At 35.2% G+C, this 18,422-nt stretch overlaps 1 protein-coding gene across 1 annotated transcript in view; it reads left to right on the top strand.

Annotated features, from left to right (window-relative positions):
* The window catches only part of AKAP6 (A-kinase anchoring protein 6), a 214,325-nt gene that overhangs the window by 163,446 nt on the left and 32,457 nt on the right, over positions 1-18,422 (top strand). Inside the window, exons 9-10 of the mRNA XM_053981199.1 lie at positions 2,109-2,255; positions 5,710-5,934. Coding sequence (XP_053837174.1) covers positions 2,109-2,255; positions 5,710-5,934 — 372 coding nt within the window. The remainder of the gene's footprint in view (positions 1-2,108; positions 2,256-5,709; positions 5,935-18,422) is intronic.

Here is an 18,422-nt window from a genome sequence, read left to right as displayed (position 1 = left end):
GGCAGCAGCCAGTGCCAGCCTGGAGCAGGTGATGAGCTGCACTGGCTGTGCCTGCACCGGTGACACACAGCTAGAGGACTCCCTCAGTCTATTAATTCACTTGACAAAAGAAAGGGAGTCGCACGTACTGGGTTTCAGTGCCTAGCAAATTGGACTCTGGATTCCCTTTGATATTACATGTACTTATGGAAATAATTATGCAAATCCTTTTCGGCTATATCATCTTTAAATAGAAATCAGATTACATAAAGAAGATTGTAATCTCCTCCAGCAGCCATTCTAGCCGAGAAGGCAATAAAACAGGACCAGGAATCATACTTGTTGAACACATCAGTCGAATAAAATGGTGCTGCCTCTTGGGGTCCAGCCCTAGCCCAACCTGGTAGGTACTGCCTACAATTGTACACATCTCAAACCTCAGCCACAGCACAGCGAGTGTCAAAAGGCAAGTTCTCTATAAACAATTCCTTGGGTTTTACCATGCATATTCATGCAATTTTGGATATGCAGACACCTGATCAGTGTTCATTAATAATGAGAAATGGTTTAAATCACCTCATTTAAAACGTTTGCTCTATGATCCACAAATGACTAATATTTGCTGAAGTTTACATAATACAAATGATGTGCATGTGTTGTGTAAATGAGAGATTAAAATATGAAACTAACAATATGCAAACATATGCATGGAAATGCTGAGAACCTGTTAGCTGAAACAGTGATTTCACACCTTTATTATTTTCTTTAAGCTGTCTGCAATTGTATTTTTGCTTTGTTTTCCTACAGAGCATGCTCTTGGATCTGGTAAAGGCACCCATGTTTTAAACATTCCTAATTTTGGTTTAATTTTTTATATTTAGCCCAGTTATTAACATTTTCAGTACGAGCTGCAATAGCAGTTTTCTTGACTGAATTTGAAGCAAAGAAAGCTTAATGTTTAGGAAGCAATTTTCTAATAGCTTTGCATAATTTATGTAAGTCTTGTAAACACCTTTGCAAGTATATGTGCTGAACTCTCTTCTTTCAATAAAAGGCACATTTTTGGCCATATCAGAAATTCCATTTCAATGAGTCTTTTCACACTTAATTAGCTTAACTATATGGAGTGTATGTATATGTGGATGCCTATGTGTTATTTTTTTTTTTTTTTTAAATTTACTGTACCAACTATGAAAACATAATTAACCACTGTAGTAACCATTATACGTAATAGTCAAGTCAGGTTTTCAGAGAATAGAGTTTTACGAAAAATATTTATTTTCTAGTTTGTCTGTATATTAGAGCACATTTTTATAAACTATGTAAATAATATAGACCTAAATATTTAGAAAGCCCAATGAAAGAATTTCTGAAAGAAGCTTCCAGTTTTATACCTGTTTTCTCTGTTCTTTTTTTTTTCTTTTTTTTTTTTTAACAATAAATAACAGGGCAAAAATAGAAGGTATTTTCAACTTGAAGAAACTATTGGACTGTATTCACATTGTGGGTATTCTCATTTGTGGGCCAGTTCACTGTTCCTGTTGGTTGATGCAATAAAAATCAAGTAACTGGTATTGTGTTTTAGGGGAACTATTTCTAATTGTTTTTCGAAGGTCAAACTGTCACATTTTCAGGCCCATGTGTGACACAGAAACCACAATTGGAGAGAGAATAAATAAGCTCTAGAGGAAACCTAAGTATGAAATTATTTCCTTGCGGTTTTTTGTTTCATTTTGGTTTGTTATCCATGAAGAACCTCAGTGTTACTTGCTGAAGTAGCATATTTTAAAAATAAGATACCACTAACCTGAATGAGACAAAGGCAGATTGAGATTCTGATGGGAGAGTGTTAGTGGATATTATTGTACAAGTGAATATTGTGAGAGAGTGAATATTACTATGTGTAATCAATTGCTAACCACCTGCATAGATGTGCCACCCAGAACTCTATGTGCTTGGTACCCAAATCTCTTATGATATGTTATGAGAAGATTGTGTGCTTAAAAAAAATAAAATGAGAAAATGTCAGATGGAGCATGATCATAACCGGGTGCATACAATTAAAGTTTATTTTTTTATGGAGAAAACTCTCTACAGCTGCTAATACTATACATTTCTTTTCATTTTAGAGATACAATGTAGAAATGTCAATCAGGCACCCAAAAAAGATGGAACTGCTTAGTAAGGTGGAAGCTCTGAAGAAAAGTGGTGTTTTACTACCAAACGATCTCCTTGAAAAAGTGGATTCAATTAATGAAAAATGGGAACTGCTTGGGGTATTTGCATTTTTATTACTGTTTGTGTGTTATGTGTACATTTTTGTGTGTTGAAGTACACTGTCTGTCTGATTTCTAATTTGGAGCACAAATATCTCTCTCTTTCAATCCACCATGTATATTTCAAACAAACTACTCATTCTATTATAAAAACTCCATAGCCTTTTACTCTTCTGTTGATTTTTTTTATTCCATGCTTGTCTCCTGTCTGACTTTAATAATTTTAGTTCTTTAATACATAAAAAATGTAAGTAAAATATGCCGTGTATTATGGGTATGCACCAAGTCAACTATAATGCAGTATATCTGATATACACTGACTGTCATGCTTGAGTGAATGTTAATAGAATTTATTCTGAAGGTACATGTTAGAGACATCTACTGTTTAACTATTTACTATACCTTTAAGATGAAAAGTGGGGTTGTCACTGCATATTTCAGGTCACACTGATGGCTCAAAAACAAATATACAGATTCAGTACAAATCTGCATACCTGAATCTGAGAATACAGCCAGGATATGTTTCATGCTGCTGTATTCATCTCACTTTTGACAAAAGCCAAAAAAGTTTCATGTAATTCATTTCACGCTATGATGGGCTGGGTCTCAGCCAAAGAGTGAGATACAAGAATCTGGCAAAAAAAGCAATATAGGGATTGTGTTACCCAGAGACCGGTGATGGCACTGTGCAGGAGACACTATTGTCCTATTGTTGTAAAACAGCTGAGAGAGAGAGGTCAAACTATATATTTTTCCATCCACTTCTCTCCTTAATTGCCTTCACTTCAAATCAAGGGTAAGATAAATTTATAAATTACTTTAAATGATTAATTATAGATGTGTGATATTAGCAATACAGTTACATTGCATAATTTTGCATGCTATTATCCTAGTTTAAAAAAATATTTCTAATATATTATGAGTAAGATATACATGCAGCCTGCCAACAGCATTTTAAATACTGACTTGTGTCACTTTAGATGATATGGTAATGCAATAGCCATTTCAGCGGGTGGGGCTTTTTTAGTTAAGCAGAGTTGCTTCTAATCACTTGATTCTCTAAATGTGCAAATTGTCAGAAAATGTTAAAATTTGCCTTATGACCAGTGAGCTTATTACATTTAATTTTAATCTGCAGCATCACCATAAGCATTTTGAACTTGTTTGATTGTTAATAAATTTACTGATTTTGAAAGGACTTACTAACCCAATCTTTGCATGTGATCATGACAACTTTTATTTTTAAAATAATTTCAGATGTAAACCTTACATTTATGAATTTCAGTGTATTTAATCAGCTTAATTCAGTGGCACTGATTAAAGCTGGTAGGATATAAAACTATGAAATAAGATCATAATTCTTAAAATCTAGGAAAATTGTATTTAAAAAATTTGAAGCCCTTTGCTTCTCAGTATGTTAAAATCAAAATATACCTCCATATTAAGTTTTGCCATTAATTTCCGCATTTACAGAAAAATAAAATATAACTATTACAGTGTTTCTGCTAAATGCAGTTTCATGAATAATAAGCAGAGTTTGATAGAGTTTTGTTTAATTTAATAAAAACCTCTGCAGAAACTAACAGCACTAGACATACTGTTTTAATTGGCATGATTACATTTTAATTGGCATGAAAAAAATTAAAGACAAGGATTTTAACTTCTAACAATGGCAAAATAGAGGGATATGGTTTTTAATATTACTTTCATCTAAGGTGAACACTGTGGAATGGAAATACATTAGAATGAAATGTCAGTGGTGCGTACAGTTTAATCTGTGAAATTTTGTCCCCTGTGCTGAATATTACTCTGTCTCAATTGCATATTAAACAACCCTATCAAGGCAGGCATTGGCATCTGCTGTGCTGACACAAATTGTGAATTAAATGAAATTGATGTCCTCTGTCGTATATTTATGAAGACGGACCATTCTCTGAAGTATTCTGTTTATGAAGAATTTATGATTGCAAACTGTTCCAGAACAAAAAAGTGGCAATAAATTCTTTTTTGTGACCCTACCCTCCAAGGGCATTGATTTCACCTCCTGCTGCTACTTTTGTTGCAGCATAAAAACAATAGCTAGTGCTGGATTCCACTGAGGGTCTTCAAATTATCAATATTTGCACCATGAAAATAGAAGGGTGTTGCCAAGAAAGCATGTTTTCAGTTATGATCTCCTAAAGACATGATTTACAGAATGCCACATAGCAGATTAATATCTGTTGCTCTAATTTTATTTGGGTTTTAAAGCTTATTTTTGGAAGCTAATTTAATTGTTATAAATTATATTCCAGTAACTTTTATAGCATGCACTTCCAACAGACAGACATACTGGGTCACCTAAAACTGTATCTTCATGTTACAACAATTAACCACACTAATTATCAGTTTAAAAGGTTATTGGATGTGTCAGTGTATATTCAATATTCTACAATCAGTAACACAGATCTAGTGCTTATAATAAGTGTCAGCCTGACAGCCTCTTACAGGTCAGATAAAATACTGCTTGGCATAGGAGAAGCAGGCAACAGCACGTTTCTCTACTATGTTAAAGGATTGCCTTTCAAAATACTGAAAAGGAAAGTAACTTTCTATCCCTGTCCTCTTCAGAATATTCATTAAGCACCCGGCGTCCACTATCAAAATGTTATTCAGTGATTCTGTTATTAGAAATACTACTTTGAAAAGCTGGAGTAAATTAGTTTCATTAGCAGTAACAGACGAATGTTTAGTCTGGTCCATTATCTCAAAATGGATGCTTAACACAGAGAACTTAAATTCTAATTTGGTCTCCTAAAAAATTGGCCTTATGTTCAGGAACAGTGAGGATTTTTGGTGTCTGAATGAGTTCAACCACTTTTAAAAACAAACCAGCTTTTGTGACCTAATTGTTCTTCTATACAGCCTCAGGGCTTCATGAATGAAAATTATAACCTAACAATTCATACCTCAAAAAATATCTCAGTATTTCTCCAAAAATTTAAATGGTACCTTGGAGAGGAGTGTGGTGAACTCAGTGATTGTCATATTTTCTGTTGCTGCCTAGAAACCTGTAACTCTTATACTAGTTATATACTGGTATATACTGGTCTTATACTGATCTTATACTCTCAGCCATAAGTATCTAAAGCCACAGACAAATTCTGTAGAGTAACTAGTTTACAAAGTTATGAAGAATTTTGACTCCTCTGTCCTTAATTACTCGTAGTAAACACTAACTTATAATCCTTCTAGCAAAGTCAGTGACCCAGAGAGAGCAGCATAAGTGAGAAACAAGGGTAGGAAAACTGAAATGTATTGAAACAAGGAAACAAAGAATGAAATTGATTTATATTAGTCATAATTATTAAAACCACATCTCTAGTCATTTAACAGATTCTTCTTGTTGCACATTAACCTGTATATGTTTTGGTACATGAGACTAATCTATGTTTTTTTTTATCTGATGCATTAGAAAACCCTAGGAGAGAAGATCCAAGACACAATGGTAGGGCACAGTGGGTTAGGTCCACGTGACCTGCTCTCGCCTGAAAGCGGCAGCCTGGTAAGGCAGCTGGAGGTCAGGATCAAAGAGCTGAAAGGGTGGCTGAGAGATACAGAGCTTTTCATCTTCAATTCCTGTCTGAGACAAGAAAATGAAGGAACAATGAATGCTGAGAAACAACTGCAATATTTTAAGGTAATAAAAAAACTATTGTAGCTTTTGTAGAGAAACTCTTCTTTATGGTGGTATAAAATATTTATCTTTTCCATAACATAATGCAATGCATGTATATATTTAATTATATATTTTCATCTTCATTTATGTGTTCACTCATGTTTATCTTATTGATCCTTACAATAATATTTATTTTATAAATATTTTCTGCAAAAGAGGTCTTTAGAGGGCTAATTACACCACGATTGTAAAAGCAATTGTATTCTTTCCTTCTACCTCACTATAAAACATAGAATCATAGAATGGTTTGGGTTGGAGGAGACCCTAAAGATGATCTATTTCCAACCTCCCTGAAATGGGGAGGGGCAAAAAAAGAAGCAGCTGAATTTTGTCACAGAAAGCTTCACTCTGAATTTCACTCTCAGTGTAAGGTAATTAAGATCTTGTGTGATCATCAGTTTAATAACCTATATCTTTGCACATATGAGTCAAGAACAACCTGTCTGAGGTAACAATTACAGTGAGCTAAATTTAGCATACATGAGAAAACATTCAAGGTTGTCGTGAGTAGATATGTGGAAAAGACATATACACTATGAGATTTGCATTAATCTAGGCCACATACTAAGCCTAAGCCTGAAGATTTATAAAAAAGAGGGAAAAGATTGTAGTCACAATGCTTTATTCAGATGATAAGCTCTTTCAACTCAAGGCCAGTGTTCAGCTTTGCAACTGACTTAATGGAGGTTGCATGTTTTGTTCCATTCCCCATAAGTAGTGGTAACATTCAGGAAAGAGGGCTAAATTAGCAAGCACACTTGGTAGAACTGTGCAATTTTCTTCTGTTCACAGTTTCTACATAAACCCTCACCCAAGTCATCATTACAGGTCACTTTATTCTGCAAGTGATCTTTGACCAAAGAATAAGAAAAGAATCACAAGTCACTGTTGAGCTTTAGAGGTAAAGAGGTTTTTTCTCTTCCACTAGTACACCAGGGTGTCTAGGGCATCAGCAGTCTCAAGGGGATGGACAGTTTCTTAAATATGAACTTGAAAGAGTATGTTGCCAAAACTTCTAAACATACTTTGTTTTGTACAAGTGTTCAAGAAAACAACAGCAGAAATGTCATTTTCTTCCCGTTTAGTCTTTCCTTAACTCTTCATTATTCAGTCATGATGATTAGTGAGAAGGGTGTGTCAAGGTAGATAAAGTCAGTGGTTTTCAGGTTCCTGAATTTATCCATTTGAAAGCAATTTTAAGTTTTATTATGACATCAATACTATTTTTTAATGATTTGCAGTCTTCCACTAATGGGGGAAAAAGTCATGATGATTCTGTTTGATCTATCAGCAAACTTCAAAGCAAGCGGTTAGGAAGGACTGTTAGTAGACCTGCAGAACTTCACAGCAATAGATGCATATTTTCCATAGGAAATGCTGGACATTTTTATTTCTGTAGAAAATTATGGTATTTATTTAAGTGCAGAAATATGTATTTAGAATCTAATTTCAGGCAAGCTTTTTTTAAATCTATTTTTTTTAATATTCATATATATATATATATATATATATATATATATATATATATATACACACAGAAACAATAATACCATGCCAATCTTACATATTTTGTGCAAAACTCTATCAAATTAAATGTTTTTATACATGTAAGACATGATATCATTCCAAAAGCTCTAGAGATGTTAAACAGTATAGTGTTATTCACCATGATGTAGCCAGAGTACTTCCTTACTCGGTTGATTATCTATTAATTACACAAATAATAAATTAATTATTTTCAAAATGGTAGCCATTAGAGTATAAAAAATAATTACCTATCAAATATGGTGAGAGCACATCATTTTGTCATATATATTGAACCATCTTTGTCTCATTAAACTTGAAATTCACTATAAGTAAGTTTTCCATTCTTCACTGATCTCCTGGGGAAGTGTATAAAGGAGAAAATGGATATAATTAACAATACTGCAATGTACAATACATATATTTGAGAGAGAACATTTAGAACATTTTCAAAAACATTAGCTATGCCACTAGTAGAAAACCTGCTGGGGTTTAGTTTGACTTACTTTCTACTTAAGAGTTTAACCTTATTACTGCTTTCACTGTGGTAAGTGAATCATTGTTTCTTAATGGAAATTTACTGTGATGCACCATCCCAATACACACAGCCACTGTACACAGGGAAACATTTTTAATAAAATAAACTCAACAAGGCCATTGATTTTCATTCCATAATGTTATGCTTTAAATTACAGTTATGCCTTAGGAAAAACTGTTATTCCATTTTTGAGGTGTTTTCCTTCCATTTTGCAATTGGAGGATGAATCGAATGTGTAGCTCACATGGAGTTGGGACCCAAGATGAGAGCGATGTGTTGGGAGGAGCAGTTGTTAAATTCAATAGTAGGAAACTATTTCAACTTTGTCTTTTTTATAGAAAATCATGCCATATAATCTTGAGTGTTCTTTTTATTAAAGAATTTGCTACTGCATTATTTTCTTTTGGAATTCTCCTGTGTAATAATAATAGTTAGAATTTCTATAGTACTGTCCAGTCAAGGAGGTCTACATGCTGCACAGACATTACTGAACTAAGCCCCACTAAACATTTAAGGTATGTAGGTATTATTATCATCCCCTTTTTAGAAATGAGGGAAATAAAATACATAGAGATTAAATCACTTTTCAAGGTTTCCACAGAAAATCAAGTGTAGCCTAACCACAGCTTCTGCTCATGAAGGGAGAAAAAATGAATACAAGTTGCTGAGCTGTAAAGGGGGAAGTCAGGGTGTCTGACTGCAGTTATTTCTTCTGTTGCAACACAAAATGTAGACTAAGAAAAAAAAAATTAAAATTACCTCAAATTATTGAGCCCATCACAGCTACAAATATATATTTCTTTTATTTGCTCATGCTTTTTGTTCCTCTTTGATTCCTTTGAGTTAATGTTTTCTAGCTTTCCACAGAAAACTATGTGGGCAAGAACCAGAATCTTACTTTGTAAATGAAATCCAAAATTCTCAGGTAAACACATAACCCCTGAAATACCAGATATAATGAGACTAATAATTGGCACAACTGATTTTCTAAGCTAACAATTTACAGCTATTTTGTGGGTCAGGAGAGATTTGGAGCTGTAAAGAATGGGAAGCAATAATAAAAAGAGTTTGCATTCTTTCATGAAAGTTTTACCAAGTTTCATTTTAGTAAGGTCTAGCCAGAAATTTATCTGCCTGTTAGCTTGTCAGTAGAAGTGGTCTGCCGTGTTTCTTTTATGTGTCTGGGACTTCAAAAGCATGCTTTTTTCTCTGCAAAATTCCCTCAAAAAGCAGCAAGAGAGCCTAAATAATTGGTCATATATTGCTGTCACTTGCAATAAAACTCAAGACATTAAGTGTTTTATACAGAGAAATGATCAGCCTCCGAAAGTTTTTTTGGGTTTGGCTCACAGACCAGCTACTTGAGAGGAAGCTTAGACTTGTGAGTACCTGTCTGTCTCAGAATCCCTTCTCAATCATGTACAAGTGGAAAAGCCTCTAGTGTTTCCAGTAGCAAGATTTATAAAGGAACCTGTTCTCTTTCTCTTCCAAACTTGGATGGGGAGCAAGATTTTCCTCTTCAGAACAGGATTTTAGCTGAGATTTTCTGCTAAATTGTGTTTGGCAAAAATGATGTTGCATTTCATGTCATTTCCTGATCTGGTTTTACTTGAAGCAATAAGCAAAATGCTATGTGGAGTCACACCTGTCTCTTAAATCTTTATTTGTGTCTTTAACAAAAATAGTCTTTCAGTAGTACTGAAAGCTTGTGGTTTTCATTCACTTTAGTCAATGTATCCATTAAAGAAATCAGACTACTTAATCATACAAAACATGTTGAAAATTTCTTCTCATTTGAAATTTCTAAAAGTCAACGGTTTATTGAATTCCACAGCTAATATTATTTGTTGCCATTTCTGCTTGCCTTGTAAACAGTGTAAATTATGTGATGCTTTTAACTATTTCTAATGACTAGACCCACTCAGAACTGTAAGTTTTCATCTTCCACTACATTTGTGACGAGCATACCAGAAGATGTAGTGTCATTTAAAAAAAAAGTATTTCTCATAAGCATCTCTTATTTCTCCAATGCCTAAGGCAATTGAACTTTCTGATTAAATAATATAGGTTGCATTGGTAATTAATAGTCAATATGTCTTATGATGTTTTTTATATTTACTGAAAATTTTGTAGAAGAGTCAGCACTGTACATCATACAGAAAACCCAGTTAAACGTACTTCAGTCAAATAAAACACAAGTCAGTTTGGAAGCATTTGAGATTATGGCCAAAATGAAATAAAACCATTAATGTTGAATAAAGGTTTGGAGACACAGAAATTAAAGAAAATGCTGGCTGTTCCTACCAGTGGCAGGAATTGCTTTCACTACTGCATGCTGGGTCCTTTACAGTTTTTAGAATGATTCTGGCAGAGCTGAAATCAAAGAATTAATCATTTTCACGCCTCTATGATGAAAAAAAAAAACAAAAACAAACAAACCCAAACAAACCAGTTTTAATAAATTTCTCAAAAGGAGTGTGACTTCAGAGACCTAAAACTTTTCACAGATTGTTTACCTAAATTTTGTTTGGATTCAATTTTAGCAAATAGAAAGGCATACAGTATTAAATCATACAAACCCAGGTAGGATTCCAAAGTTGAATGTAGCCTAATGCCTCTTACAAAGGTTTGAAGTGAATTCAGACTGAATTTCCATGACCCACCATCCCAAAGTAGCACTTCTGTGGACCACTGAAATGGGAAGCCACATCTTTATAGTAAAGCAGCTGTACATACATGTTTTTGGCCCTAATACAGTACATGGTTATATGTCTAAGTTGATTTAATTTGCTGAAATATCGAAGCACAATACTCTGTATATATGCAAATACATATAAACACAGAACACTTAGATATTTAAAGTACCTCAGATTTTGATTTAATATACTTATTACTGAAAAAATGCTCACTTTGTGTTTGAATAGCCTCTCCCTATTTAAGGTAACACAGATATGACATCGGATTCCCATTTAAGAATAAATGCTCTGCTGAGATAGCAGCTGTCATTCCATCATCTTATTTTGGCTGTGCATCCTGAACCATAAATTCTGGGTTGTTTTACAATGTTACTTACTTTCTGATTAATCAAAACATCAAAATTAATATTAAAGAATATCTAGTTGTCTAAACCCTTTTTTCCCCCTCAAATGCTCCCTTTGATGGGACAAATGGAGAGACAGAAGAGCTCTGGACGCTGAACGCTTTTGTGGACAGAGAATTACCTAGTGGCTATTTTTAGGGTAAAAATTCATATTTTGCTTACTTCTTAGGTCTATTTTATGTACTGTTGCCTTTTTTCTGATACACCGAGATGATTGCCCCACAAACAGCATAGGTAGAGGCATGTTAAAACAGACTAGCTACAGGGCAGAGATCTTCTCTGAGTTTCTTTTCTAGTAATTGGAAGGGAGAAAAGTACTTTTGGGATGCAAATTTTAGGCATCCAAAACCAAAAAATTGAAAATTTAGGCTATGGAGAAGAGGTACTATACTTCAGAATACCTGATTCTAAATGGCTAGCTCAGGCTCACATCTTCCATTAGTTCAGATGAATCCCTCTCAAGAAATCATCAGGACTATCATTAGGACAGAGGGACTTGGGGATGAGACAATTGCAATTCCAACTTAGAATGATCTGTGAGTTTCTTCTACACTAATTACAGGTTTATTTCTTTTCCAGAAAGGTTAAGCCCAAATTTCTCTTTCAGTCCTCCTGGATGTGCAGTAGGGTGCTCATTTGAGCCATCTCGTTAACGGGAACTGGTGAGGAGGCAATTGAGCCCATGTCCTTGTCTTTCTTACTGTACTGGGAGGATCTATTTTTAATTCTCTTGTCATGGGTGAGAGACTTGAGGTCTCACTCAATTTGAGCAACACAGAAGACAGTGGCCTACAAAGGAAGCTGTTCCAAACTAGCCACTACAATGTAAAGCTTGCAATTTCATAGTGACGAAGGGTTTACGGCTCCTGTCCCAAGACTTTGATATGAATGACACCTACAGACTTTGAACTTTATTTTTCCCTCTCAGTCATGGCCTCTTGAAGACTCATCTGTATAGAAGTAAAAAAATGGCTTCTTTTGAGAGAACATTCTCAGTTCTATCACGTATTATTTTCATAATGATTGAAGATATAATTTTTTTTTTTCTTTTGATCCATCCAAATAACTCCTTGGAAATGAGACTGCTTATTGTTCTGCTATTGCCTTGAAGACCTATTTACTGCAAAACCAGAATCATTCCCTTCTGTTACTATCAACCTGAAAAAGGAAAATCAGAAGAAAGAAGAAGATGAGAAAAGAAAACGAGAAAGAAATATTTCCCCTAAAAATAAGCCAGGACTGATTTGCGCTAATTTACAGAGAGGGTTGGTACTTTGGTTGGCCTCAAAGCTTTACCTTTGTTACTGATAACATACAGAAAAACAAGTACAGCGTGGGACTGGACAGTTAAAAAAAAATTCACTGCACTGTCTCCATCAAGATTCACTTTGTACTACCACATGTGATTAGACGATTTATTTGATTGTCTATAACTGCCCCTTTGGAGGCATAACATTGCATTTTCAGGTGCAAATCTATCTGATATTAGTGGATTATTGATTGAATAGTGTCTCTGGAGCCATTAAATTCTACTAATGAGGTTTTTCTTTAATTGGTGGATCATACTAGATAGTTTTCCCAAGTTTTGTCTTTGTATGTAAATTAAAAGATTATAGTCCCAATAGGGAGTACTATTATGGACTGTATTAGTACCTTTACTTACACTGAAAATAATTTTGATACTGCCAGGAAATCTATTGATTATAGTAGAATTGTTTGCAGGATGAAATGTAATTTAGTATGAGTAAGAATATGAGTGTAAAAGAACAGGTCCTCAATATACATTCCTTAGTGTTTATTGCAGTCCTTAACAGGTAAATTATATATCACAAGTATGAGATGTAAGTCAGGGATGTGATGTGTAGACTGGTACCATATTTCTAGGGACAGGAGAGTGGCTTAGATTATACTTGCTGCATAAAGTCAGTGGAGGAAAAGTATAGTATATGGATTCCTGTTCTTTGAAGGCTGGCTCCTTTACTGTTCTCTTAGGGAAGAGCTGCATTTTCTTGCGTCAAATAAAACTGAAGGCCTGGCCCCTAATCTGATGGATTTTCACCGCATTTTGTCAGTGGCTGATGGTGCAATGTCATTCTTATGGAACCATCTTTCCCTTTATCACATTGATGTTTATTTTCGTATGTTGGTCACAATAAGAGTAACCTCATTATGTTCTAAGCATTAGTGAAGGAAGAAGTGAAGGCCTGTTTCATGGCCCCTTTGCTTTCATCCTGTCTAGTCTTCTCGCCCCAGTCTTATCATCCAGGCAGTGTAAAAATTGAAGGCACATAGTATTGTGCCTTCAATTGGCATTTGAAGGCACAATACTATGAGTACCTCTGAGTCCCTAAGACCATCACAGACGAACAGTCACCGTAGCCAGACATTCAGTGTTGCATCCTGGGATTGGGTTTTAGGGGTTCTTATTTGTGTTAGCTAGCTGAGTCCTGTGTACCCCCGCCCTTCCCCCGTGTCGTTTCCCTGCTGCGGTTTCTGGCCCCACGCTGCCTGCCGTTGGGCTTTCCCCTCTGCCGCTCCTGTAACCACGCCCCCATCCGGCCCCGGGAAACCCCGTGCCTGCCACCCCAATCCACACGATCCCGCTCAGCCCGAGGCTCGGTGCCTGCCCCTGCAGGGTTCTCTGGTTGGTCGCTGTTGCTGGCGTCACCGCCACGGCAGCCGCCCCTATTGGATGGCAGGCCATGGATCCTCTCACCCCGCCCCTCCATAAAATCCTACTCCACTGGCACCCAGGCGTCATTTTCTCCCATGCGAGTGCCGGGAGCGGTTGCGTCTTTCCATCGAACCGCGCCACGTGACCAATAAACCGTTCCTGCCAAGCACGGAGTAAATGGACAAATTCCTTACTGCTTTACCAGATCCCTAGCGCACGGTAACAGCGGCTGGCCAGCCCACAAGCCCGAGACACGGAGCCATTTCTGGGAATCCGCGGCAGCAAACCCTGGCAGCACGTGGAAGCTACGCCACAGCTGGGCTCCCAAGAGCTGCGTGCAGCCGGGGAGAACGAAAGCTAACACCGCAATTTAATTTTTCATAACCCTTAGCTTTTTGACTGCCATTCACAATTCATCTTGACCAAATCACCTGCTCTGTCCTTCCTTCTAATTCAAGCCTTCTTGTAGTCCTGGGACTAAACTGTGTATGGCAGTCATGTCCATCTAACTTGTACAAGAGGCAAGTTAGTATTCATTTAAAACTTTACATATTTATAGAATCACAGAATCATAAATTTTAGAAAAGACCTTCAAGACCATCAAGTCCAACCTTGGACTGAATACCACCATGTCAACTAAACTATGGCACTAAGTTCCTTTCAGGTAGTTGTAGAGAGCCTCTGAGCCTCCTTTCCTTCAGGCTGAACAATTCCAACTCCTTCAGTCACTCCTCATATGATTTGCATTCCAGACCTTTCACCAGCTCTGTCGCCTTTCTTTGGACATGCTCTAGCACCCCAATGTCTTTCTTGGAGTGAGGAGACCTGAACTGAACATAGGACTCGAGATCACTCACCAGTGACGAGTAGAGAGGCACAACTACTTCCCTAGTCAATGTGATCACTTGTCTTAATCTTATTTACCAAGTTAGGTACTGAGGTAGCTACCCTACATCTTAGGGGGGTGATCCTAACTTATCACAGTGCTACCTGGCTCTGGTTGCTTCTGCTCTAAGTAGCTTCTCTTGTGGGGGACTTTTAGTTTTGTCTTCAACTGAACCCATAAACTGTGGGCCTGTCTTTATATTTATGCTTAAGGTAAGGCAAAAGAATGTATATCCATTCTGAGGATGCACTGCCTTTTGGAAATAAGATTAACACAATTTCTGGAAAAACCTGTTTGTTGTCCCTGTGCATATACAGATATACATGAAAACATCACAATTTATTTTCCTCTGTTTACACTGGCACAACTTAACCTGTGTGTTTTTGTATCCAGAGAGTTTACTTCATTGTCATAAGAAAAAAAGCCACAGGAAATCTCTTTTTCCTTACTTATTACATGTGTTTATTTTCCTTTTCCTGTTCTGAAGCCTCCAAAAGAATAGTCTAATCTATTTTATGTTTGCTGCTTTCCCATAAAAAAGGTAATACCTATACACTGCAGGACATGTTTTTCTGTAATTCAGAATAGGGTCTAAGCTCTCAGTACAATTTGGAATATACCAGGCCCATTGCACAGGGACAGCAAAAATACATGTCTACCACCTATGAGGGAACTAGATTAAGAAAGGGAGTAAGTATAATATTAACACCTGAACCTTAGCTTGAGAGTTACAGGTATTGATGTACATCCATGCAAGGAAGTTTTTCCTTTAAAGCCCTATATAGCTACAAGACAGAATACAAAGTTTTAACAGTTTTAACTCTTCACTAAAAATGCCTGAAATTCATACCTATGGTTTTTAGGAAATTGGAGGGGGTTTCTTGTTATCTAATATGTGATCTATGTGGAGAAACATCTTGATTTCTTTTAAGATGTAATTCTAAGTGAATTTCAAAGACTGGAATTCAAGTTGAATCTAAATGATGCCTTACATGATTTTTAAAAAAAGTTTCCACCTGTACCTGAATTTATTTCCTATCTGGAATGGCTACACATTTAATTTGAAACTCTACTCAATGTGGTGATCTAACAAAAATTTCAAATTTATAATGTCCAGTATAGGCAAACATATTTTTGATCAGTGTAGCTCAGGATTCGCTACAAAAGCAAAACACAACACTAATGTTTATCCTACCTGTCTGATGATTAGCTTGCTTTTATTGTAGCATTTTCTGGGGGCAAAAAAAGGAACCCTGGAAAACTGGCGCTTTCTGCAGTATTTCTCCTTTGAATCTTTTTCACTGGAAAGATAATTTCTCAAATTAAATAAGAAGAGGACACAAACCAAAGGCATTTATAAACGCTATGCTAGACTAGAAAAATGGATCATCCTGCCATCCCCTCTGGCTCCTCTATCTGAGTGACTTGGCTTATTCCCTGGAACCAAGTTAACCACCCCAACTTCAAAGTGTGTAGTATATAGCTCCAAAATACTTCACTTTGAAAATGAATCTAATTCCCTGTATGAAACTCAAGAAAAATAAGGCTTGGAAAAGATATGTTTTATTTCAGTAAGGAAGATTCATTTTCATCCAACACCATTTTACTTTTATTTTTAAAAGTTATCTTCCTGTAATTGCACACTAGTTTAGAGTTAAGATAGGAGCATCTTAACAATAATGGGCACTTTTTTTAACAGATTATTGCCAAAAGTGCATTCTTTATTCCAGGGAGACACTGTAATAGATACCAGCACTTTCGTAATGATACAAGCAATCTGTAAGCTATTATAGTTTCTTTTATAGTAACTTAATCTTCATATTGTTTTACGTCTGGAATTTTAATAGTGTTTTTAATTTATGAAGAGGAGTATATTACATATTACCAGTTACATGGGAGTATGAGCTAAATAACAGACCATTGAATGGTATTCTTACAAACAAATATTTTGAAGTACTTAAACAGGCATAAGGAAGAGGAAAAAGAAGGTAAAAAATGCCATATAGATATAATAGTAGCTTTTATGGAATGGGTCCAGAACCATCTAGTCTGAATAGCGACTGTTTTTAATGCATATATTTTACTTCTAGAGAAAATGGGAATGCTATTTAAAAGTAAATATTTTACTTAATATAAATATATTTACCTAGTTAATGAATTTAATTATTAAAATAATAATAAAACAGCATATAAATAATCAATTATGTTAATAATACATATAATAATAAGTAATTCAATTATTTATTCAAATAAGTACAGATACCCATGTAACTTTTTAAAGCTAATGAAAATAATTCATTAAATACTTTCTTATATGTAGAATGCAAACCTCTATGTACATTCCTAAAGCTAGTGCAAAAATGAAGTCTTTTTTCCTTCTAGTTCATTGTCATTTTTCATATATTTAGAAAGAGACACAGTTCTTTTGTAAGAGAAATATCCTAACACTTTGCAGTCAGTTACAGAGATACGATCAGTGTAGCAATTTAGTGGTTATAATATATTAAAAGTAGGGCTTCTAAATGAAGAGAACCAGTTCACTATTTTGAAAGAAGTGATATTCTACTTTAAATTGTCATTCAGTATTTCTGACTTGCAATTAGATGATATTTCTAAAATGTCATTCCCAGATTCTGTTGTGACTGTCATCATAATAAAATGTGACAGGAAAGATATTATATCAATACTTTTTCCATAATTAGCATTACATTTCTCTCAAGGGTTAAGTACAAAGGTTTTTCGCTGAATGGTCTGCAAGCTTTGTACCTTTAAAATCTTTTACTATAGCTATGATTGGTGACAACTGGGAGACAGATCTATGAACAAACCCGTTTGAAGAGAATAGTTTTGTGGTGTGTGATATATGTTACGCAAATGAGCTTATTAGGGCTCTCATCTATTTTATTATTGGTGCCCAATTTAATAGAGGCATTTAAAAAACAATATTTCTGCCTGCGTCCTTGAAATGAAGAAGATACATTGATATAATTGAGAGCAAATGATTGCATGTTGTGCCATTTAATCATGTCATTTTTCAATTGCTGTTTTTTGCACTTCACTGCATACTTATAGAATATTTAGCTTCAATATAGATTAAGTCACACAGTATGCAACTGAGTAGATTTCCCATATTAGGTGACATATTCTTTTAACCTTGAAATCAGCAAAAGCACACAGGTTTGGCAGTATTTTTCTAAACAATGACAAGTAATCATTCATTTTCTATCTCTGTCATTTAGCTTTTTTATTTTAAGGAATTATTCCCCTATTAATATTTTTTGAGAAATTGTTGATTTTCTTTTCCATTCAGAACCAAAAATTCTTCTTTTCACCATCTGTCCTGCAAGAATGCATTACCCTGAGAAGTTCCAACAGGCATTGCCATTTCACAGACAACACTGAAAACTACATTTTATTCAACTTTTGCAAGCATTTCCTCTTTTATTTTCCCTGTTTCCCTGTTTTCTTGTTTCTTTTTATTGATGTATTATTTCTGTTAGTTGTGATACTTAAAAATTTTACATGATCACTTTTAAAACCTAAAATGCTAGCCAAAAATCAGGCATAAAAAGGCAAATAAATACTAAGAGGTGTAGTTTGATTGGTGTACACAGAAGGGTGACTTCCATTCTCAGATCCTGCCTTAATTTCTGCATGTGATTGTTGTACTAAAGAACAGCAGATCCATCTTCCATCAAAGAACAACTGGTGCAATCAGAAGTGTATC

Source organism: Vidua macroura, chromosome 6 (genome assembly GCF_024509145.1).
Source record: "Vidua macroura isolate BioBank_ID:100142 chromosome 6, ASM2450914v1, whole genome shotgun sequence".
NCBI lineage: Eukaryota > Metazoa > Chordata > Aves > Passeriformes > Viduidae > Vidua > Vidua macroura.
Note: the sequence above shows the minus strand (reverse complement) of the source record. Positions and strands in the feature narration are given on the sequence as shown.